Source organism: Prionailurus bengalensis, chromosome A2 (assembly GCF_016509475.1).
Source record: "Prionailurus bengalensis isolate Pbe53 chromosome A2, Fcat_Pben_1.1_paternal_pri, whole genome shotgun sequence".
In the NCBI taxonomy this organism is placed as follows: domain Eukaryota; kingdom Metazoa; phylum Chordata; class Mammalia; order Carnivora; family Felidae; genus Prionailurus; species Prionailurus bengalensis.
In genome coordinates, this window is record NC_057348.1 from 9,754,206 (window position 1) to 9,777,150 (window position 22,945).

Genomic DNA, 22,945 nt, shown 5'->3' on the forward strand with positions numbered 1-22,945 from the left:
CGCTAGCCTTTCAAATGCAGAGAGCAGGTTCGATTTGACCCGCGGGCTGCAGTCGGCCAACCCTCGCCCTACCTCTTCCCCTAACAAGACAGAGCTCCCAGGAAAGCGGGCCTCGGATTGGGCCAGGCAGAGTGGGTGGGGCCTGGGGGGGGGCTTCGTGTCGTCGCGCATTGGGAAGGGAAAACCCGGATTGGTCCACTCCGTTTGGCAGCCGGCCAATCAAATCAGGGCGGCCCTGCCGCTTTGCCCCGCCTCGCGCTAGCGTCTGCGTTACGCGGGGAGTGCGCCACGCCCCCTTGCGCGCTCGGGACTCACTTCCGGGCACTGGCACGGCGTGACGTCAGGAGGAGGGCAGGTAAGTACAAGCGGGCGGTGGGGGTGGTGGGGGTGGTGGGGGCGGTGAGGGCCGGGGGTCTGGTCGTTGCTTCACCCGACCTCGGAGCCGCTCGACGGGGTGAGCGCGCGGGGGGTCGTTGGGCACTGCGGTTGTGGACACGATGTCCGGAGCCGGCTCCGGTCCCAGCCGCGACCTTAGTCCCAACCCCAGGCAGTTTTATGTCTGAAGGGCCTTTGGGTTTTCTTATCTGAAAGATGGGACCAGTGAGCCCCTGCCTCGCTGGGTTATGGTGAAGATTTAGATGCTCGTAAAATGGTTTGGCATGAGAAGTAATCGAAAGTGCCAACATTTAACTCTGCATCAGGCGCTGTGCTAAGTCCTTCAACTCACTGAGCCTTGACAGCAACCTTATCAGGTTGATACTTTTATAAACCTTCCTTTACAGATGAGAAAACTCGGGCTCAGAGAGAAAGGCTTTGCCAAAAGTCAAAACCGCTAGCACGCAGCCGAATCGGGGTCCAAGCCCACGCACTATGCCCTAAGCCAGTGGGGTTTATAATAACTCCTGGCACCAACGACTAGAAATTTCTATACATCCATCCTATAACACCCGCTCCCTGGGGTGGCAAAACCACTGTAAGAGCCCCAGCTCCTGTAAATGAGGTCCCCTGCGAACACTTCCAGCATCTTATTTCATTCACAGCAACCCCAGAAAGTCAGTCCGGTCACCCTCATGTACTTGTTACAGATGAGGAAGTCGAAGTTCAGGGAAGCTCAGACACTGGCTGAGGTCACCCAGTTAGTGAGGACAGGAGCTGGGATGCAGCCCCAGGGAACTGTATCCCAAGCCGGGGTGGGCACTTAGCGTTGTTAGGTTGGAAGCGACCTTGGGAAAATCCAGTCCAAGGGCACACTTTACAGATGAAGGATCTGAGGCGAAGAGATGTTCAGGGTCATGGCAGAACAGTTTAAATTTTTTTTCAATGTTTATTTATTTTTGAGAGACAGAGCGCAAGCAGGGGAGGGGCAGAGTGAGAGGGAGACCCAGAATCCGAAGCAGGCTCCAGGCTCTGAGCCGTCAGTACAGAGCCCGACGCCGGGCTCGAACTCATGAACCGTGAGATCATGACCTGAGCTGAAGTCAGACGCTTAACCGACTGAACCACCCAGGTGTCCCTGTTACCAGACACTTTTGGATGATGGCACTGTGAGCCCTCATAGTTAGCAATTTTCCTTTCCAGGGAGTCCCAAGAGACTTCTGGGACTTGAGGCAGGGAGTCGACACCGCGCAATCTGCGATCCGTGTCTCATCACCTCTTCAGATCAGCCGATCAGTCGAGGGCGAGGACCAGTAGGCAGCTCGCAAGATGGTGAGTAGACAGCCTCGCGCTCACTGGGTTTTTCTTCTGGTCTTTGTCAGGCCCCGGAAGTAGCCCTTTCCCTCCCCCACCCCAGGCTGTAAGGAGGTATTTCCAAACTCCCGATCATGATCTTTTTGGTGCATTGGTTCTCAAAGTTGGCATTGCACTAAAATCACCCAGGGAGCTTTTTCCTTTCCTTTCTTTCTTTCTTTCTTTCTTTCTTTCTTTCTTTCTTTCTTTCTTCCTTTTTTTAAGGAGGTGAAATTCAAACAACATGAAATTCACCATTTTAGAGTGTACGATTTAGTGGCATTTAGTATTTTCATATTGTTGGACAACCACCACCTCTATCTATTTCCAAAGCATTCCCATCTCCCCAAAAAGGAAATCCTATCCCCACGAGCAGTGCCTCCCCAGCCCCCAGCAACCACCCGTCTGCTTCCTGTCCACATGGACTTTCCCGTTTGGGACATTTCATGTAAGTGGAATCATACGCTATGTGGCCTTTTGCGTTTGGCTTCTTTCACCAAACACAATGTGTTTGAGGTTCATCCACGTCGTAGCGGGAGTCAGGACGTCATTCCTCTTTGTGGCCGAATAATATTCCACCGTCCAGATCTGCCGCATGGTGGGTCCCCATCCATCCGTTGAAGAACGTTTCAGTTGTTTCTGCCATTTGGCTGTCATCACTACGGCTGCTAGGAGCGTGCGTGCACAACGATTTGTCCAAACACCTGTTTCCAGGTTGCTTTTTAAAAGCCCGGGGGTCCGGGTGCCAGGCCCCGGAGGAGCCCTCGTCAGGAGGGGCGGGGCCCAGGCGTCGGGATTTTAGAAACTCGTCAGGTGCACGCAACGTTCGGCCAAGGTGGAGACCCACTCCTACCTGGGTCATCAGGTCAATTTATGGGGCGGCTGCCAGCATTTAGAAAGTGAGACCCTGGCAGCTGGATAGGCGTTCTTTCCCGAAGCCCGTGCTGTGCTTTGGCTGTACGACGCGCGTGTTTACGCAGCGGCTGTGTTAACGTGTCCTGCTGTCAGTCATGGTCCCCAAAACACGGGAAGCCCTTGCTTTAGCAGAGTCGGATTCTCTTGTAATTTTCCACTGTGACGACAGCGGCTCGCCAGTCCCCAAGTCACGGTCCCCAGTCCGACCCAGAGCCCAGGGCTTCTCTGGGATGTCCCTCAACCTCCCCCCCACGGCCCCCCATCCGGGCCCTGCCCCTGCAGGCCTCCTGGAGGGCCCTCTCTGAGTCACATGTCTCTTCTGCTTTCCAGGGTGAAAGGAAAGGTGTAAACAAGTATTACCCTCCGGATTTCAATCCCGAAAAGGTAAGGCCGGGTTCCCTTCCCTGTGTCCACGATAGCAAAGAGACTCCACAGAGCAGGGGCCACGTAGCACGGCATCCCCCCCTGACGTCAGGGCCACGGCTGCAGGAGCGCGGGTGGCCTCTGAAGTGTCACTGCCTCGCTGGTTTGCACTTGTCACAGGAGTCTCGGGACGGTCTTTTTTTTTTTTTTTTTTTTTTTTAGCATTTATTCATTTTTGAGAGACAGAGTGAGGGGAGAGTAGGGGAGGGGCGGGGGGGGTGGGACACAGAATCTGAAGCAGGCTCCAGGCTCTGCACTGACAGCCTGACAGCAGTGAGCCCAACATGGGCCTCGAACCCACGAACCGTGAGATCGTGACCTGAGCCGAAGTCAGACGCTTAACCGACTGAGCCACCCAGGCGCCCCACAGGACGGTCTTTATTCCCCGTGGAAAATAGGGCTGTGTGGTCAGTGACCTTTTACCCTGGGCCCAGCATGGCCCGTTTCCTGCGAAGGTCAGGGTGAAGTCCAGCACATGGGCTGCATCAGACCCCCTTTGCACTCTCAGCTCTGACTCCTCTGCGTTCCTCTTTGTTCCCTGTGCTGTTCCCTCCGCCTGGAATCTCTTCTACTTTTGACCACAGGCCCCAGCCCCCAGCAACCACCCGTCTCTCCCCTTCTCTCCTTCAGGTCTCTCCCCACAGGGGGCTTCCCTGACCCCCGTCTCGTTCTCTGTGGCGTCACCTAGGGCTTTATTTCTCATCGTAGCCCTTACAACTCCGGGATGCGCTATCCCTTCATATGGATGTTGTTCCCTGTCCCCCTCTAGAATGTCCACCTGAGGGCAGAGACATTCATCCGTCCTGTTCACAACTGTGGTCCCACGCTGTAGGTGCTCAGTAAGGGCCCGGTGAGTGAATTGGCGCATCCCAGCTTCGTGGTCCTGGGCACATGACTGGCCTTTCTGTGCCACAGTTTCCCCATAGGTCAAAAGGGGAAAATAAAAAACGGCCCTATGTCACAGGATCCTTGAGGGGTTGAAACAAGATGACACAGGGCGCCCGTCTGGCTCAGTCGGTAGAGGTGCAACTCTTGATCTTGGGGTTGTAAGTTCGAGCCCCAGGGTGGGTATAGAGATTACTGAAAAAAAATTGGGGCGCCTGGGCGGCTCAGTCAGTTAAGCGACTGACTTCGGCTCAGGTCATGATATCTCATGGTTTGTGGGTTCGAGCCCCGCGTCGGGCTCTGTGCTGACGGCTCGGAGCCTGGAGCCTGCTCTGGATTCTGTGTCTCCATCTCTCTCTGCCCCTCCCCACCCCCCTTTCAAAAATAAAGACTAAAAAAGGTAATTAGAAAAAAATAAATAAATCGTAAAGTCACCTTTACAGAAAAAGAGAAGATACACACGTAGTACCCAGTAAACACTAACCAGTACTGACATCTCACCTGGTCTGCCCCACAGCACCAGAGGTGATGACAGTCATTGTCCCCAGTCGACAGATAGAGGAAACAGAGGCTGGAAAACAAAAAGTGAGGTCACTCCCCGGGGTCATGCAGCTCGTTCAGCTCCTCAACGGAAGAACAAAGATTCAGACTCACATATTCCTGATTCCAACCCCACTTGCCCCACCAAGGCCTTAGTGCCTCACAGTCTGCTGTTAACACCGCCCACAGGACCTGAGAAAGAGGCCTCTCTCAGCCTGCGAGAGACAGCCTTGCTGTGCTAACCTGCTCCTGTGTCCTTTCCGTGCAGCATGGCTCTCTCAACCGATACCACAACAGCCACCCACTACGGGAGCGGGCTCGGAAGCTGTCCCAAGGCATCCTCATTATCAGGTAAGACCCTGGCATCACCTGAGGATCCCTGCATTTGTGCCACCTGGCATCGGTCTCTGGGAGAATTCAGCACCCCTGATTTTGCCCCATTGGCAGGGCCTTAATTCCATAAAGCAGAAAGTCGCTGTTATCAGTCAGCTGTTGCCGGGTAACAAAATGATGAACGTGTATTATGTGTTGCTCCCGATTCTGCAGCTCAGCTGGAGGTCTCTGCTGGCCTTACCTGGGCTTGGCTGACCTGGGCTGGGCTCTCTCATGCGTCGGGGGTCACCTGCCTGGGGGACTGCCTGGTCCGGCATGGCCTGGGCCAGCACGACCGGGCTCTGCTCCACATGTCTCTCATCCCCCAGTTGGCTAGCCTGGCCGTGTTCACATGGCAGCGCCCAGCTTCCAGAAGAGACTGGGCGGAGGCAGGCAAGGACTCTTGAGGCCACAACCCAGAGCTGGCACACCGTCACTTCTGTCTCACTGATGGCCCAGTCGTGTTGCAGGGGGAGGGGCGGTGAGTTCATTCCACCTCTCGACAGGACGTGCTGCAGACACACATTGCCAAGGGCACGGATATGGGGAGGAGAAAGAATCACAGCCATACTGCCACTGAGCCAGGACAGTGGCCCTTCCCGCAGGGCTCTCCTTTTATTTCTGGCCCGTGCCCCCGCGGGCCACCCAGGACAAGTAGCAGAAGCCAGCCTGTCTGCCTCGGGAGGACGAGCCCTTCTCTGCTTCGTGGACTCTGACCTCAGTCTCCATGGCCCATCGTGGGCCTGAGCAGATCCACTGACAGAATCACGAGAGGTCAGAATGTCTTTGGAAAAAGAATCAAGATCGGAGGCCCAGCAGTGGCCTCAGGAAGCCGAGAGCTGAAGGTCCCTTCAAAACACAAACCCCCCCCCCCGCACCTCCATGCTCCAGCCGCTCTGTTCGCTGAGCCCTCAGCTCATCTGTACGGTGTCTTCCCTTCACCCCATTATTCCTTACATAACGGTGTCCCAAACTGGAGGCCCTGTCGCTCCCGTACACGGACGGCCAGGTCACGCGTCACAAATAGAAGCACGGAGAAGAAATCCAGTGACGGTGCAGCAAGTTCCCTAAACTCTGGCTGGGCCGCTGCTCCTCCCCTCGGCTCCCCCCACCCGCCGTGGCCTTGGCTGGCACGGGTGCGCGGACCCAGGGAGAGCCCGAGCGCACCGGGCGCCAACGAGCTCTTTTCTCTTCGCGTAGGTTTGAGATGCCCTACAACATCTGGTGCGATGGCTGCAAGAACCACATCGGCATGGGTGAGCCCCGCCCACCCTTCCGTTCCTCGCCCCGCCCCCGACCACTCAGCCCCGCAGATGGCCAGCCCCTTGGCCGCTGGGCCCAGGAGAGACCGTCTCCACCAGGGGCCCCCGATCAGGCTTCGGAGAGGAAACGGGCACCCGAGTGACTGGTGGGTTGTGGACACCTTGTCGCAGAGCAGTCGGGAGGCCTGGGCTTGCCACTTCCTAGCTAGCCGGACCTCAGCAAGTGACTTAGTCTCTGTGTGCCTCAGTTTACCTACCCATAAGACTCACGTGGTAGGAGAGCTGCGTGGCAGGCCAAGTGCATGACCCACGGCACAGAGTACGCACGAGGGCTCAGGACTTAAACCGCTGCTGCCTGTGCTGTGACCTTTAATATTGGACCCCTGTCCGTGCCACAGATGGGCAGACAGACAGACGTGGGGCCACGGCCCCACTGGGCCGCTCTGAGATCTCAGGCAGGTGACATGACCCACCTGGCTTCCACGTCCTCCTCGGATACAGGGACCCTCAGCTCTTCACGCAGCGCCTGGCCCGGTGCAGCAGCTCATTCTGTAAACGGGAGCGGTGGCCCTTGGCAGTAGGGGCTGGCCACTGTCACAGGGGCCACAGAAGAGCAGGAAGGAGGGGCTGGGCCGCCCCACTGCTACGGAGGATGAGTGAATCCTCCCCACCCAGTAGGTCCCCCTGATCAGACCCAGCCAGGGGCACCTGCCCCAAAGCCCCCCGGGTGCTCAGGGGACAGAAAGCAGGACGCAGCCTAACACCCAAGGTGGGTCACCCTCAGGGCTGTGAACCGAAGCAGCCACCAGGAAAGGGAAACTCAGGCCATGCCACCCGCCAGCCCAAGCTCTGTTTTTGTGGTTTAAAGCTTTTTTTCCACCCCATAAGCGAGACTAAAGCGATCAAGAATACGAACTATCTAATCAGTGAAAAACCAGAAAACGCAGGTGTTATTAGTGAAGGCCAACCCTCCTTGAACACCTGCCAAGTCCCAGCCCCCGTGCTAAGTGATGTGTGTGTATCGTCAGCCCCTGTAGTTGGCACCGCAGCGCTGTGTGGTGAACAGGATAGTCGTCCCTGTTGAATGGGTGGGGAAACCGAGCAGCTGGCCTACGGCCGCGTAGCTGGTATGCGGTGAAGTCGGTATTTGAACCCGGACCCTCCTGCCGCCACCCACACTCCTCTGTGGCTCGAGCCCCCGTTGTGTGGCCTGGACACAGCTCTTTCCCACCTTGAACTTCAGGGCTCTCCAGAGGTGTCTCCCCTGCGGGTACACGGAATAGCACCCCTGTCTGCCCCCCGTCAGCAGAGACGCTGGGGGTGGCCTGAACCTGAGCCTCCGTTCTTTCCCTTTCCTCCCAGGTGTTCGTTACAATGCAGAAAAGAAGAAGGTTGGCAATTATTACACAACGCCCATCTACAGGTAGGGGCAGCCTGGCGGGTGTCCCCAGAGGGACACATTGGTTAGCTACAGGGTGAGGGGGCTGCAAAGGAGTCGCAGTAGGAGGGCAGCCATTCCCTGATGGCCATTTGCAACGGTCCTTTCCCGGAAACTGTCCTGGTCTGTCAGTCCGGGCACGTCCCTCTGGTTAGAACCCTCCATGGCTCCCACCTTCCTCAGACTAAAAAAAGCCTGAGTCCTCCCCACTGCCCCCAAGGCCTTGCACATTCTGCCCGGTCCCGTCTGTGTCCTCACCTCCTTCCGCTCTCCCCCTGAGTTCCCTCACACACACCCCCCCCTCCCCAGGAAGACCCCCCCCCACCTCGATGCTCTCAGCCTGGAATGCTCTTCCCCAGACATCCGCAAGGCTCCCTCTCCTTCCTTGGGTTTCTGCTCCAACACCACCTCTCAGAGAGGCCTCTTCCAGAGCAGCACTCACCCCCCAACACTGGTTGCTTGTGCATTTGCTGCGAGCGTGGCCCCTGCTGGGACGTCAGCCCCTCTAAGAGCAGGTTGACGTCCTTCACCGCCGTGTCCTCAGCAGCCGCTGCCAAGCCTGCCGCAGGGCAGCCTCGCTCGGGAGGGTTTGTTGAATGCACGAAGGAGCAAACTCCAGACAGGTCAGCTCTGGGGCGATGGGACGGTGTGTGTCTCACCCACAGCCATGACCCCAGACGCAGAGCTTGGTGGGTAGCAGGTGCTCAGTGAACGCTTCCCGAATGATGCTCACCAGCGGAAGGAAGCAGGCGAGGGGTGACGGGTGGCCTGGGGCCGCCGCGGTGTCCTGACGTGCGCCCTCTGCCCACCCAGGTTCCGGATGAAGTGCCACCTGTGTGTCAACTACATCGAGATGCAGACGGACCCCGCCAACTGCGACTACGTGATTGTGAGTGGCGCCCAGCGCAGGGAGGAGCGCTGGGACATGGAGGACAACGAGCAGGTGCTGACGACAGGTGAGCGCGGGGGAGGGGTGGGCCCGGAGGCCAGCCCCGAGCCCCAGCACGAGCCCGAGCCCGAAGGCCCTGCCGCATTCCCGCCGTGGCAGAGCATGAGAAGAAGCAGAAGCTGGAGACGGACGCCATGTTTCGCCTGGAGCACGGCGAGGCCGACCGGAGCACGCTCCAGAAGGCCCTCCCCACCCTGAGCCACATCCAGGAGGCCCAGAGCGCCTGGAAGGATGACTTCGCTCTCAACAGCATGCTGCGGAAAAAGTTCCGGGTGAGTGGGGCTCCCGCGTGGCGTCGGGACCACGAGGGGGCAGGGGCCACCGACGTCGGAGGGGGGAGAACGCAGATGCGGCCCTGGCCCCACCACGTGCCAGCTCCAGCTGGGCCATTTAGCCCTCGGAGCCTCAGTGTCCCCATCGGACCACGTCCCTACCTCGGGGCCCCCCCGGGAAGCCCCTGGCCCAGCAGCTGTTATTAAGCAGGTAGCCCCTACCGGGGAGCCCCAGCTCTGCCTTCAGCAGACTCTCCGAGGGAAAGAAAGCGTCGAGCTAGAGCACAGGTGAGGCCCAGCCCCGCCAAGGGGGACAGCCGAGGCCCAGCAGGGCCCTGACCTACTACTCAGCTCCTAACACGTATTTCACGGGTCCACGCAGCCATCCCAGAACGGAGCCCCGAGATCATCAACCCACGCCCGCACGATTGCCAAAATATCTCTGCCGTACCCTGTGGTAAAAAATGTCTGAAAGGGGAGAGTCGCTTACGACGAAGCGTGGCCATGCGTGTTTCAGTGTACAAGTGCCTGAGTGCAGAGTCGCTGAGGGCACACGTGCAGACCCCGACTCGCACCCCCGGGGGCACGGTCCTCCCCCGATGTCTGCTCGCGTCGCCCACTTGCTGGGTGGCTTCCACGTCCCGGGCACCGCGTGAGGCCCTTGCCTCGGATGAGCTTGAAGAGGAGGAAACCGAGGGGCGCCACGCACCCCGGGTCAGCGGGCAGGGGAGAGGCGGGTCTTCGACAGCCACCGTACCTTTCCCCCACCCTGTCCCCCACCACACAGGAGAAGAAAAAAGCCATGCAGGAGGAGGAGGAGAGGGACCAGGCGTTGCAGGCTAAGGCGAGCCTGGCCATCCCGCTGGTGCCCGAGACGGAGGACGACCGCAAGCTGGCCGCCCTGCTCAAGTTCCACACCCTGGACTGTGCGTTGGGGGGCCAGTGGGCAAGGGGGACTGGGTGGGCAGACACGGAGGTCCCCGGCCGTGAGCGGGCCACGGCAGGCCAAGGCAGAGGGCGGCTGTGGACCTCCTTCCCTCTCTTGCCTCCCCGTCCCCAGCCTACGAGGACAAGCAGAAACTCAAGCGGACGGAGATCATCAGCCGCTCCTGGTTCTCCTCCACCCCGGGACCCCGCACCGGCAGCAGCAAAGCCAGCAGCAGCAAAGTCGGCAGCGTCCTGAAGAAGCTGGCCCAGAACCGCAGATGCGCACCCGTCGGCTCCCCCATCACCGTAGAGGACCTGGGCATCGTGCGGCGGCGGTCCCGAGAGGCCTTGGAGAACCTCCGGCTCGCCGCGGAGACCCCCAAGCCTGGGGAGCCATGGGTGCCAGAGGGGAACACCCAGGACAGGCCCGCATGCCCCCCAGACTGCTCTCCGGAGACAGCCCAGACCCCCAGGAGCAGGGGACCTCCGGGGCAGGCGGGGAAACGTCAGGACAGACCCCGGTCCCCACCAGGCCCCTCTCAGGAGGCAGCCGCCTCCCAGGACACACCACACCCGGGCACCCTCAGCTCCTCCCTGGTGGCCGATTACTCCGACTCAGAGAGTGAGTGAGCAGTTCTGGGCACTGGACCTGCTCCAGAGGCTGCGACCCAGCCAGGAGGCCCCTCCCGGACTGCAGCCTTGCTTGCCCCCCCAGCCCTCCGAGCGCTCAGACGCTGCCCCTCCCGAGACCTCGCCTTCCTGCAGCAGTGGAGTTATTTATTTGGTCCTGGAGAGGGTGTTTGTGCCTTGTGGGACAACATCCCAACATTAAAGCCCTGCTTCTTTGCCCCTGCCTCAGGTTGCTGGATGGGCCTGGGGGCTGACTCCCCCCGCACCCCACCACCCAGCTAAGCTTCGCAGGACCCTCACCAGCCAGCGTGATGCTACGGCCACAGCCATGATCCCCGCCCAGCATGAGGGTTTCAGTGTGGTAGCTCAGGTTGGCCTGCAATCAGAGCGGACTTCCCAGGGGAGGCAGTACAGTCTCAGTGCGAAAGGTGGAGGGGGGACCAGGCAGCAGGAACCGCACAGTTAGGACTGGGAACATAGGAGGTGCCTGAAGCAGTCAAACCCGGAGCATGCAAGTGTGGGGTTTTTGTTCTCCCCAGCCTGTAGGGGTGCCTTGGAAAGGTGGCGAAAAGGCCCTCTCCCCTACCCCCTTCCCTGCCATGGTGCATCTTTTGGAGGGAACCGGTAAACTGAACAGGAAATAGCTCAGAAACAGCAGGGCATCGGCCCAGAAACCCAAACGGCCACCTCCCCTTAAACCGGGGAAAAGGAAGAGCATTTAACAAATGTGGGGGTTTGTAGCCCCAGGGGATACGGCAGTGACCCAGCCACACAGTGCGCTTGGTGCTGAGGTTCTGGCCAGATTCATATTTCGCCTGATGGGGCATGGTGGCCCCAGGGGGCTGTCCCCAGCCCACCAGCCTTTGCTCCCTGCAGAGAAGGGAACGTTTCAGGGCAACAGTAAGAGCCCCTTAGTCTCTGAAATACCCAGTGCGGGCCTTTATTTGAGACCACCTTCAGCATTCTCTGTGGCTGAAGAAATCAGGCACCTAAGGGTGCCCACCCGGGATTTGGGGGACCTTGCTGCGAGCCCTTAACTCCGGTCAGCCGAACCGTAAACAACGTGGCCCCAGAAACGGTGCGCTCTGGTTTCCAGAAGGCGGCTAACTGCCCAAACTCGGCCCTGGGGGTAGGGCGGGCTCGGCTTCCTGGACTGCGGGTCTTGCGGGGTTGCTGTGCGCACGCGCCTCCTTCCGAAAGGGCGGGGCGGGTCCTGCCCACTCCTTGCGTCCCATCCCCGCGCGTGCGCAGGGAGCCCCCCCCCCCCCCCGCCCCGTCCTTCCAGAGCGGCGTGAGCGAGGCGGCGGTACCATGGCCTTGGAGGCGATCCGCTACTCCCGGGGCTCGCTGGAGATCCTCGACCAGCTGCTGCTGCCCCAGCACAGCCGCTACGAGGCAGTGGGCTCGGTGCGCCAGGCCTGGGAGGCTATCCGCGCCATGAAGGTGGGACCGCGCGGCGCAGCGACGGGGCAGGGATGAGAGGGGGGCGGCCCCTTCTGACGCCCCGATCCCTCCCCTCCAGGTGCGCGGCGCCCCGGCCATCGCGCTCGTGGGCTGTCTCAGCCTCGCCGTGGAGCTGCAGGCGGGTGCGGGGGGACCGGGCCTCGCCGCACTGGTGGCTTTCGTGCGCGACGCGCTGAGCTTCCTGGTCACCGCTCGGCCCACCGCGGTCAACCTGGCCCGCGCGGCCAGCCAGCTGGCCGACGCCGCAGCCTTGGAGGCCGAGCGCGAGGGCGCCACGGAAGAGACGGTCCGGGAGAGGTAGGGAGGCCTTGGGCCAAACACTGCTCCGCGTGGAAGCTGTTGACTCATCTTTTCGCACAGCGACCCGTTTTACATACAGGAAAACTGAGGCACGGCATGTCAGTCCAAGGCCACGCAAGCGGGACTAAGAGCCCTTACCGGACAGCTGGGTCCCAAGGTCCTTGCACTCAAGTTCAAGTCTCTTGAGTCTGCCTCCCCAGCACATGCCCAGCCCCATCTGCCTCGTCCCTTTTGGAGCCACTGCATTCTCCTAGTTTTTCTTTTGAGGAATTTTGCTTCCTGCCTTGATCCCTTCCCTGCCCTTTTGTTTTTCTACTCTTCTGTGTTGCAGCTACGTGGTCACTTGGCATGTTTCTTGACCTTACCAAGCTTACTCCTGTCTCAGGGCCTTTGCACACGCCATCTCTTGCAGGCCGGGTATCCACAGAGTTTACTCTCTGTCAGGTTTCAGGTTTCTGTCTTCCCCACACCTCCTGTAACACAGCTCATCCCCCCCATCTCTGTCCCCTGACTCGGCTGCCTTCTCCTTCATTACCACCTGCCTCCCCCACCCTAGCGGGAGCTCCACAGGGACAGAGATTTTTGTGCTGTGCTCTCCAGCGCCCATGAGGTACTCGGTAACCATACGTTAAGTGAGCAAGTGGTGTGACAGGTGACGGTCCAGAAGAGTGCGGGTCCCACAGCCTGGAGAGGCTGTGAGCAGGAGGGATCCTACTGAGCGGTGTTGGGCAGGGAGGAGGGGCTAGCCTGGGCCCCAAGGCCTGGTGGCTGGTGCTGAGAGCCCCTTGTCGGCCCCAGAGTGATCTGCTGTGCCGAGGACATGTTGGAGAAAGACCTCAGAGACAATCGGAGCATCGGGGACCTAGGAGCCCGCCACCTCCTGGAGCAGGTGGCTCCTGGGGGCGGCAAGGTGACCGTGTTGACCCACTGCAACACTGGTGCCCTGGCCACTGCTGGCTATGGCACAGCCCTGGGTGAGTGGGCATCATGGGAAGGGGGAAGGGCCCCTTTTGGATGCTAGAGAAAGAAACCCTAGTCACTTTACCCACCAAAAAGATGTGAAGTTGTTCCTTTTTTTGTTTTAATAAGTTTAAGTACTTTTAAACATTTATTTATTTTTGAGAGAGAGTGAGCGAGTGGGGGAGGGGCAGAGAGAGAAGGACAGAGGATCTGAAGCAGGCTCCGTGCTGACAACAGAGAGCCCGATGTGGGGCCATGAGATCATGACCTGAGCCAAAATCGGATGCTTACCCGACTGAGCCAGCCACGTGCCCTGGTCAAGTTATTCTTGTACAGAAGTGCTTAGGTGGTTGGCTTCAGGTGTGGCTGGATCCAGGTGTTAGATAGTGGCATCAGGATCCATCTATCCCTGTCCCCTAAATCCTGCCCTCCACGATGGCATCATTCTCATGCTCCACGGGTCAGCAGGGAGGCTGCTAGGATTCAGATCATGAGGAAAAGAGCCAAGGGTCTCTGTGCTGACAGTGCTGGAAAAGTCTCCTTATATCTCAGGGGCTCTGATAGGGCCACTCGCCCATCCAGGATCAATCGGTCAACGGGCCCAGACTGAGCCTTATGCTCAGAATGGGCACGATGTGAACTCCAAGAGGACTGAGAAGGGAGTGGCCCCCCAAAAGAAAGATTGGGGTAGCTGTGACCAGGACAGTGGGGAACAGGTCCTGGGGGTGAAAATAGTAGATGCCACTTGACCCTAGGAGATTTGCCTACCTGCCTGGGTCCTGCCCTTGTGCTTGGGGACTGAGGCCTTGATGGCAAGATACTCGTTTATTCACTCAATAAACATCAGTTAAGAAGCCGAGTACCCCCACCATTCCTGCATACATGCATTCCTCAATTCACTCAATGCTTACTGAGCACCTGCTGTGTACCAGGCACAGTTCTAGGCACTGGGGACCCAGCAGTGAAAACAGTAGACAAAACCTCTGCCCCAAGGAACAGGAAAGTAGGAAGAAGTAACACAAGCAAGTTGGTAAATACGCACGCTGCGTTCGAGGGTGATGAGTACGAAAGAGCAGGGAAGGGGTCGGAGGAGTGGGGGTGGGGGGGTGGCTGTGCGAGATCAAGGAATCAGGGAGGGCCTCCCGGAGAAGGTGTTCTCTAAGCCCACACGTACCGGGCAGAGGAAATCATCACTGCAGGGGCCCGGGGATGAGACTGTGCCTGGCGAGGCTTTGGTGAGCTGTGCTTCTAAACCGCGAGCCACTCGGCCCAAGTGTCGCTGTCTGTTTCATCCTGACCTTCTGGTGGGCCGAGCCCTACAGGGGTGATTCGCTCGCTGCACACCCTGGGCCGTCTGGACCACGCCTTCTGCACGGAGACCCGGCCCTACAACCAGGGAGCCCGGCTGACTGCCTTCGAGCTGGTCTACGAGCAGATCCCCGCCACGCTCATCGCCGACAGCGCGGCAGCAGCCGCCATGGCCCACAGAGGGGTGTCAGGTCAGCGGGCGCCATGCCGGTGGGCGGGGCTTCCAGGCGTCCGGGGCCAGGTGAGGACCCCAGCATCTTGCTCCCCAGCCGTCATCGTAGGAGCCGACCGCGTGGTTGCCAACGGTGACACAGCCAACAAGGTGGGCACCTACCAGCTGGCCATCGCTGCCAAGCACCACGGCATCCCCTTCTACGTGGCTGCCCCCAGCTCCTCGTGTGACCTCCATCTGGAGACAGGCAGGGACATCGTCATCGAGGAGCGCCCAGGGCGGGAGCTGACCGACGTCAACGGGGTCAGGATTGCAGCCCCCGGTAAGCCGGCCCCTTAGAGGTGGGCACCACGGCACCTGGGCACGTCCCTTTAGGCACCTTGGCCCCTTCCTGGGGGCAGGTGGATTTAGGGCATCACGGGCCTTCTGGGGCATAAGCGGCTCCTTCCACCCATTTCTTGGAACAGAAGCATCTTGAAGGTCAGATTCAAGGTCGGAATGTACAACTAATGAGTTAGGAGACTTCAGGCAAGCTGTCCTGCTCTTCTCCATTTCGTTTTCCTCCCTTGAAGAAGAAATAAGAATACTGCCTAGCCCAGTGCCTGTGAAGAGACACTGATGCTCTCAGCTTCCCCACCCCACCTGGAGCAGGCTGCCTGAGTTCTCCCATCCCCAAGAGCCCCAGTGTTCACGTCTGTGAGATGCACTCTTACTATGACCTGCCTCACAAACCCCTGGGTGGTCAGCGAATCAGCCCAGGTGACATGAGGAACCGTGCCTGACCCTTACTTAGTGCTCATTGGATAGTAACAATTACATGGGGCATCTGGGTGGCTCATTCGGTTAAGCGTCGGACTTGAGCTCAGGTCATGATCTCACAGTTCGTGAATTCGAGCCCCGCATCAGGGCTGGCCAGCTCAGAACCCACTTCAGATCCTCTGTCCCCCTCTGTCTCTGCCCCTCCCCCATGTGCACACACGTGCTCTCTCGCTCTCTCTCAAAAACAAACATTAAAAAAAGCAAGAACTGTGAGCCAGAGAAAATCGTCACGGGCCCCCAGTTTGCAGCCTCTTGTGTAAATGGTGGTTATTGACTCAGCAAATATTTTAGGGTACCTGACCGATGCTAGGTGCTGTGCTAAACGCAAGGGATACAGGTATGAAAAAGTCATAAAATCCCTGCTTTGTGGAGCTGACAATCCAAGATAAATAACAAAATCACAGTGCGTGTTAGAGGCGGGCAAGGGCTGAGGAGAAAAAGCAAGGAAAAGAATGGGAAGTGTTGGTGCAGGGAGATTTAGACAGAATGATTAGAGAAGGCATCGCTGAGAAGGTGACATCTGAGCAAAGACCTGAAGGAAACGAAACAGTGAGTGAGTCGTGTGTATGTTGGAGGCAGAGGGGACTGCCCGTGCAAAGGCTCTCGGGTGGGTTCTCTGAGGTTCTTAATGCGATCCTTGGAGCAGGCGGAAGAGGGATAGATGTGTGTAAGACTTCTAAACCTTCTGAGACGAAGCCAACAGGGTTGTTACTGAGTGCTAAAACCCACGCCCTCATGCACTTGCAGAGTGACTATCCCCGGATTCTCAAGGATTCTCGAAGTCCCAGAACCCCCATGGGGGAGACAGGACACAACAGCTTGAGAGCTGTCACAGAGCCAAATACTGCCTTCTTGCCTCCTCCTTCTCTCCTGTAGGGATTGGGGTTTGGAATCCTGCCTTCGATGTCACCCCCCACAACCTCATCACCGGCGGCATCATCACAGAACTGGGGGTCTTTGCTCCTGAGGAGCTCCGGGCAGCCCTAAGCACCACCGTCTCCTGAGGGCGGGTACCCCAGCTGGACCCCAGAAGTAACCAAGCTGACTCTCCATATCCTGCCCCCATTCCCTTAGGTTTTGTAATAAACTTATTCATCGAATGGCTTGCCCCAAAACTGACTTTCTTCCCCGCAGCTACACTTCTTCCTAGAGCAGGGAGAGCACGCAGGGCCTTTGGATGGCTTTAGGAGCCCTGTAACTGGAGCCAGCCTGCCCAAGTTCAAAACCCAGCTCAGCCATTTCTCTGCTGTGTGACCTTGGTCGAGTCACTTCACCTCCTCGTGCCGTGGTGTTCTCATGTATAAAATGTTCTCAGGTTGCTTCGGGGCCAGAACTAGGATGGTACCTGGGGTGCAGAATTTTAAACGGCACCCCAAAAAGCTCAGTAATCAAGTACAGCTTCTTGCACAACTTGACCTTACCTCACCCCTGACACTGGCCCTCATTCCAAGAAAATCTTACTTGCGATCTCAGGCACCTGCGCTGCAGGCTGTGGTTTGACGATTTTACGTTTATGATACTAAAATTTTATGTTTCGGGGTGCCTGGGTGGCTCAGTTGGTGAAGAATCCTAGACCAGCTTTTATGTACAAAGAGCATAAAACTAAGTTCTACAAAAGAGCGCTCAGGAAGCGTTAGCTGATCATCCTAACCTTTCTTTGGAAGGTTTTGCGAAGCCCTCCGTATCGTCTACGTCTGTGGGCGTCTGTCTCTTTAATGCCTTGCCCCGTTGTGTCCCGTGAGTCTTTGCGCGCGCCCCGCCGGCCCCACTGTATCCCATCGTGCTCTGCGTCTTCCGGCTGTATTTTCTCGCAGCCCCGCCTCTTCCGGTGCGTGCCGCATCATGGCGCAGGGGCAGCGCAAGTTCCAGGCGCGGAAGCCGGGGAAGAGCAAGGCGGCGGCGGCGGCCTCCGAGCGGAACCGAGGCCCGAGGAAGGGTGGTGAGGAGCTGTTGAGGGCTATGGGGGGCGAGGGGGACCCGGGGCTCCCCGGCCTCACACGAGTGCGTCTCTTCCCAGGTCGTGTCATCGCCCCCAAGAAGGCACGCATCGTGCAGCAGCGAAAGCTCAAGAAGGTGAGTGGGGGCGTGCGAGGGGCCTGAAATCGGTGATGGGCGGAGGATGGAGACTGGAGCCGGTGGGGGAGCCTGAAGTGGAGGCTGGCGAAGGGCGGAGGGGGGAGCCTGGAGAACTCCGCTCTCTGAGCCTCAGTTCCGCGCTCCTGTGCCGTGGGTACCGGAACCTCCCACATCGTTCACCGAACCCCGTAGAAGCAAGGCCCGACCGACGTGCAGGAAGTGTTAAACGCACGCCAGTTGCTCTCGCTGTTACCGTTCGTTAGTGGAACTTGGGAGGGGAGGTGACATGGGAAGTAGAAACCCCAGTTTCGAAGGAAGGCCGCGCGGGTGCGATCGCAGCCGTCAACGGCTATTTCTTCACCCGAGGTCTCTTACCTGTCACATGGCCATAGTGACTGCACCTTTCTTTCTAGAGTCGTAAGGATTTAATGCCATAGGGCACTGGTAAAGCGCTGAGAACAGCACAGGACCCAAGTAAACGTTAGCTGCGTTGGTTGTCATTTTTGTGGTTGTGTTTAAATGCAACTTCTTTATGTAGGCGGCTAGGGTGGAGCTTATAAAGAAGTTTACAGAGATTTAAAACTAGTTTTACTGGAGTCAGATTTGAGTTCAAATTGTACTCCACTCGAACTAATGCGTGATCTTGAGCAGGTTGTTTCGTTTGCTCAGAGCATAGGTTTTCTGAGACCCCAGGGCCTGCTTACCTCCATGTGGCAGCGGGAGGCGGGCTGTCACATGGGCGTCTCAGTCTCAGCACATCCAAAACCAAACTCCTGATGCTTCCCTCTCCCTCCCCGACATGACCCTGCCACCGTTTTTGATTCAGGAAGATTCTGTCCTTCCAGATACTTGGGATCATCGTTTCCCCCCTTCTCTCACATTTGGGTCTGATCCGTCTTTTTTGCCCCCAGTATTAGTTTAGAATCCACCCATTTCCCACCTCCCTGACCCCCTTCCCGTTCCCACCCCATCAACTACCACCCGGACCAGGGCAGGTGCACCCTCCCTGATCTCCTACCCCCCACCACAGCAGCCAGAGGGCGCCAGTGAGCACCCAAGTCTGGCCGAGCCCCTCTGCTCCCGGCCCTTCAGTGTCTCCCACGTGACCCCAAGAAAAGCTCAGATCCTCCCCGTGGCCCACAGGGCCCTGCGTGATCTGCCCTTGTCACCTCCCTGCCCTAATCTCCCACTCTCCCCCTTGCTCACTGGCCCCTTGACTACTCCTTATCCCACCTCAGCACTTTTGCACTGGCTGTTTCCTGTGGGATTCTTCTCCCAGAAATCCACACGGCTTCCTTCCTCTGAGTCTAGTCTGACTGCAGGCATTACTTCCGAGCGGCTGTCCTTGGTAACAGCCCCCACCCCTGGCTTGTTATCCCTTGTTTTTTTTCTTCCACAGCCGCACTTACCATCACTTTCACCTAGTGGGTTATGGGTATTTATGTTGTCTGCATATACATGCTGAGTGTCAGCTCCCTGAGAGCAGAGACTTTTCTGTGTCTTGTTTGCTGTTCTGTTCCCTGCATCTAGGTATGTGACAGTCGCGGTGGTCATGGTCATTGGAACTCATGGGCAGGATGGGGCAGTTTGGGAAATATGATTAAACTACCAGTTTTGGACCCAAACCCATGTGCCTTTGCCTTCTGACATTTCTGTCTCAGAGCCCCAGGCCACCATCTGCCAAGTGGAGATAACACGTGACAAGAGGGGACTGGTGCCTGGAAACTGAGACCAAAGGCTCTGGGCACGCTGGGTTCCAGTCCCCCTTCACTCACCTGTCTTGGGAACCCTGGGCAGGTGCCTCCACATTGCTAGAACGTGTTTCCCCATCTGTAAAATGGGGAAGCTGAGGTTCAGAGATGAGAACAGGACTTGTGTTTCAACCCCAGACCCCAGGTACCGTTCGTGGGAAGTTGCTCATCCAGTCTCCTGTGAGCTCTTGGCAGAAAGAGGGTGACGGGTCAGCCCCCCACCCCCCCCACCTCAGGACCCAGTTTCACCGCCCTGTGGTTGCCCCCTCAGGACCTGGAGGTCGGGATCCGGAAGAAGATCGAACATGACGTGGTCATGAAAGCCAGCACCAGCCTGCCCAAGAAGCTGGCGCTGTTGAAGGCCCCCGCCAAGAAGAAGGAGGCAGCCTCTTCCTCCTCCACCAAGACGCCTTCCTAAGGACACCAGCCCAGTGGAGGCCATCGGCACAGCCTCCGTGCTCAGATCCATGCCGGGGACCCCGCAGGTGGCACCGCAAGGAGGAGCTGAGCTCTCCCGAGCCTTGGGTTCGCGCACCTCGAGTTTCCTTGGGGAAAGAGTAGGTGAGCCCAAGAGTAGGTGAGCCGCGGACCTGAAACGCCCCGGTCAGACTCCCGGGGCCCGAAGAACGCCGGAAGCGGAGGAAATGTCCGCCGGTTTCTTGTGTCCCTGTCCCCCTCCTCGGTTCTTCCCTCCACTGGTTTAACCCAGAGCAATAAACCTGACCGCCGTTCCTCCCGCATGCCATTCACGTGCTCCTGTGAGTGGGCCGTTTCTGGAGCTGGCGCCTCGGTGCCCCGACCCAGGCCGGTCCCGGCGGCTTCCACCGGAGACCGGCCGTGTGCCCGGGGAGGGACGGAGAGGCTTCTGCACCTTCAGCCCAGGAGCCGAAGAAGAGGCTTTTCGTCCCTCACCCCCTGGGCCGTTCCCACCAGCTTCCTCGCTTACCTGACACCCCCTGCAGGCATGCCCAGGTCACTGCCTCTGCCAGAGGCCAGCCAGGCGTCCCGGGGAGCTCCTTTCCCGCCCGTGTGACAGGCTGACGCCACCCGGTAGGGTCTCCGTGCCGGGTAAGCCCGGACGCGCGCGCCAGCTGCTCGAGGCCACCTCGATGTTTAGTCCTGACGGCTCGTACGTGTGCGGCGCTGCGAGTGGCCCAGGCGCCGTGCCAGCGCTTTCCGTGCCAGCCCAGCCCTCGTGATGCCCAGGCTAGGTGGTGTAAACGCTACCGAGCAGGGATTTGCACGGCCGCTAACGGGGTCCCCGATCCCCGCTGCCTGTCCGCTGCCTCCCCTGCTCCCTCCTGGGTCCCTCCTCCTTCGGTCATTGTTTGCGGTCCTGCTGGACCACACGGTGCCTGCGAATCAGCCAAGAGCTTGTCGGCCTTCTTCCCGCACCCCCAGCACCCCCACCATGCCCCAGGGGTGTGGGGAGCAGGTCACAGCTGACGGACTCGGCTGCGGTCTGGGTGACACTGAGCTGCTGTCCAGGGGAGGTGGTGGCACCTGTGGGTGCGGTCGGCCGCACGTGTGGGTGACCGATCCCCCGGTGGCCTGTCCTTTCCCGGCCAGCCTGACCCACCGCTGGCAGCTTTTCTCGATCCCGTGGAGTGGTGGTCAAAATTTTTTGAACGACTAAAATTTTTCTGCACAGTAGGGGACGACCGCCGTGGAGAACGGTCTGGTGGCCCCTCGCTCAGTAAGTTCAGCGTAGAATTACCCACGACCCGGCCGTTCCACTCCCGGGCGCACGCCCAAAGGGATTGAGGACGGGGGCCTGACCAACGGCTCGGACGTGAGCGTTCACAGCACTGCCAGTTTCAGTCACCAGAAGACAGAAACGGCCCAGATACCCCTGAGCAGACGGAGGATAAAGGGCGTGTTTGCGCGACGGAGTCACATTCTGCCGCGAAGGTACAAAGCGCCAGCTCGCTGCCTCGTTGAACCTCGAGTCCACGCTCCGGGAGAGGAGGCCGCTGTGAAAGGCCACGTGCTGTATGCTCTCGTTTATGGGAGACGTGCCGAACGGGCCAGCCCACAAAGAACCAGAAAGCAGATGGGTGGTTCTTGGGGGACCCGGGGGGGGTGTGGGGTCCACCATTGGACGCTGGGGTCACGTCCTGCAGGAAGAAAAGGTTTGCAGGGGCGGCTGCTTAACGTGGTGAACGTGCTGAATGCCGCTGAGCTGTGTGCTTTTTTTTTTTTTCTAAGTTTGTTTTGAGAGAGGGGGAGAGAATCCCAAGCAGGCTACACACTGTCCGTGCAGAGCCCTATGCGGGCCTCGATCTCAGGAACTTGAGATCATGACCCGAGCCAAAACCAAGAGTCTGAATGCTTAACTGACCCAGCCACCCAGGCTCCCTGAACTACTCTTTTAATTGACAGATTTTGTTTGTGAGCAGTTTCACATACACAAAAATTGTAAGTTACGACTTGAACGATCAGGGCTGGGGCACCTGGGTGGCTCTTTTTTTCTTTCTTTTTTTTTTTTTAAGTTTATTTTGAGAGAAACAGAAATAGCACAGGTGGGGGAGGGGCAGAGAGAGGGAGAGAATCCCAAGCAGGCTCCACTCCGTCAGCCTGGAGCCCTACGCAGGCTCCCCGATCAATCGAGAGATCGTGACCTGGGCGGAAACCAAGAGCCACTCAGGTGCCCCACGCGTCCAACTCTTGATCTCAGCTCAGGTCTCGATCTGAGGGTTATGAGTTCAAGCCCCACGCTGGGCCTGAAGCCTACTATTCAAAAAAAAAGAAAAGAAGAAAAGAAAAATTGGGACTTGTGGCAACAAGACCCAAATTTGATGCAAAGACTAGTTTGGGGTTTCCCTGGATCCAGCGCTCAGGTTTCTGGGGGGGGGGGGGAGGAGGCTGGAGGGCAGGCCTGGGGTTGGGAGTCTGATCCTCGGGACACGCCCCACCTTGAGCCCCATTTGGTCAACCTGGGCGCCCCTGCCATCTGGTCACAGCACGGCGGTTTATCCCCTAAGCAGACAGCGAGCGGCTTCTGCCTTTTGAGAGGAAGCCACATTGCCCGCCGGGCATTTGTTGTCTACCTACTGTGTGCCAAGCACGGCTAGGTAGAGCTGAGAACTGGCATTCTAGTGGGGAGAACAGAAAACAAACCTCAGGCTGGCCACCGCCCCCTTGTCTCCCGTCCTGCCTCCTGCTGTGGTTCCCTCCACCTCCCGGATGCCGCCTCCGGGAGCCCCTCTCAGCCCTCCCGCACCTCCACCCCCAGGAGTGGTCACTGTGCTCCGCTCCAGACTTTTCTCCTTTGCTCCTTTGTTCACTGCTGAGTCTCCCAACACCTAGGACGGTGCACAGTAGGTGTTCATTGAAGGAAGGAAGTAATGTATTGTTTCTTTTTTTTTTTTTCCTTTTGCAAGGAAAATTTTGCATTTCAATGAATCAGTTCTGGTTATTCAGTGCATCATCTCTATACAACACACCCTTCCGGGTTAATCTGATTCATAGCATTGTCTTTGAACTCTCGGCTCTGTAAATTGTAAGCAATTGATAGCAATATAAAACCACCCTTATCTGTAGACGTGCAAATCCCATCCGGTCCGGGAGAGGTTTCTTTGACAACCCTCCTCCCCTGTGGAAAAAAACAATTTGCCCCCGTCTGCACGTGGATTTGGGTAAATAGTCTGATATGTAAAAGTGCCTGGTCTCCAGACTCTCTTTCGAACCGCGTAGAACATCTGCCTGCTTCCCACGTGAGCTCAATAAACGTTTTAACACGTGTCCGTCTTTA

At 58.3% G+C, this 22,945-nt stretch overlaps 3 protein-coding genes across 12 annotated transcripts; all 3 read left to right on the forward strand.

The window, feature by feature from the left end:
* Nucleotides 1–273: 273 nt before the first annotated feature.
* YJU2B (YJU2 splicing factor homolog B) lies at nt 274–11,497 on the forward strand. 8 transcript variants are annotated; one of them, XM_043586754.1, is made up of 12 exons: nt 274–355; nt 1,579–1,707; nt 2,974–3,027; nt 4,760–4,842; nt 6,064–6,119; nt 7,488–7,548; nt 7,923–8,252; nt 8,377–8,519; nt 8,612–8,784; nt 9,572–9,710; nt 9,845–10,333; nt 10,571–11,497. In XM_043586754.1, exons 2-12 carry the CDS (start codon nt 1,705–1,707, stop codon nt 10,621–10,623), a joined length of 1,584 nt encoding a protein of 527 aa, XP_043442689.1. In that variant the 5' UTR covers nt 274–355; nt 1,579–1,704; the 3' UTR covers nt 10,624–11,497. The 8 variants fall into 8 exon arrangements, with proteins under 8 accessions (XP_043442689.1, XP_043442693.1, XP_043442695.1 ...); XM_043586755.1 differs by lacking the exon at nt 274–355 and adding an exon at nt 378–454; XM_043586753.1 differs by lacking the exon at nt 274–355 and adding an exon at nt 469–752.
* Nucleotides 11,498–11,591: 94 nt separating this feature from the next.
* On the forward strand, nt 11,592–17,140 carry MRI1 (methylthioribose-1-phosphate isomerase 1). 3 transcript variants are annotated; one of them, XM_043586762.1, is made up of 7 exons: nt 11,592–11,784; nt 11,864–12,102; nt 12,904–13,079; nt 14,388–14,564; nt 14,643–14,867; nt 16,241–16,396; nt 17,029–17,139. In XM_043586762.1, exons 1-6 carry the CDS (start codon nt 11,653–11,655, stop codon nt 16,366–16,368), a joined length of 1,077 nt encoding a protein of 358 aa, XP_043442697.1. In that variant the 5' UTR covers nt 11,592–11,652; the 3' UTR covers nt 16,369–16,396; nt 17,029–17,139. The 3 variants fall into 3 exon arrangements, 2 of the variants coding, with proteins under 2 accessions (XP_043442697.1, XP_043442696.1); XR_006298285.1 differs by having other exon boundaries at nt 11,594–11,784; nt 16,241–16,438; nt 17,029–17,140; XM_043586761.1 differs by lacking the exon at nt 17,029–17,139 and having other exon boundaries at nt 11,594–11,784; nt 16,241–16,464.
* A 50-nt stretch (nt 17,141–17,190) lies between these two features.
* CA2H19orf53 (chromosome A2 C19orf53 homolog) lies at nt 17,191–22,945 on the forward strand. The gene is made up of 3 exons (XM_043586763.1): nt 17,191–17,303; nt 17,382–17,437; nt 19,463–22,945. The coding sequence occupies exons 1-3, from the start codon at nt 17,207–17,209 to the stop codon at nt 19,607–19,609; spliced, it is 300 nt and encodes a 99-aa protein (XP_043442698.1). The 5' UTR covers nt 17,191–17,206; the 3' UTR covers nt 19,610–22,945.

Coding starts and splice junctions, on each gene's coding strand:
- YJU2B (XM_043586754.1), top strand. Junction 3,028..4,759: donor CGGATTTCAATCCCGAAAAG/GTAAGGCCGGGT, acceptor CTTTCCGTGCAG/CATGGCTCTCTCAACCGATA. Junction 8,785..9,571: donor TGCTGCGGAAAAAGTTCCGG/GTGAGTGGGGCT, acceptor CCCACCACACAG/GAGAAGAAAAAAGCCATGCA.
- MRI1 (XM_043586762.1), top strand. CDS start 11,653: ATGGCCTTGGAGGCGATCCGCTACTCCCGGGGCTCGCTGGAGATCCTC. Junction 11,785..11,863: donor AGGCTATCCGCGCCATGAAG/GTGGGACCGCGC, acceptor CCTCCCCTCCAG/GTGCGCGGCGCCCCGGCCAT. Junction 13,080..14,387: donor TGGCTATGGCACAGCCCTGG/GTGAGTGGGCAT, acceptor CGAGCCCTACAG/GGGTGATTCGCTCGCTGCAC.
- CA2H19orf53 (XM_043586763.1), top strand. CDS start 17,207: ATGGCGCAGGGGCAGCGCAAGTTCCAGGCGCGGAAGCCGGGGAAGAGC. Junction 17,304..17,381: donor CCGAGGCCCGAGGAAGGGTG/GTGAGGAGCTGT, acceptor GTCTCTTCCCAG/GTCGTGTCATCGCCCCCAAG. Junction 17,438..19,462: donor AGCAGCGAAAGCTCAAGAAG/GTGAGTGGGGGC, acceptor TTGCCCCCTCAG/GACCTGGAGGTCGGGATCCG.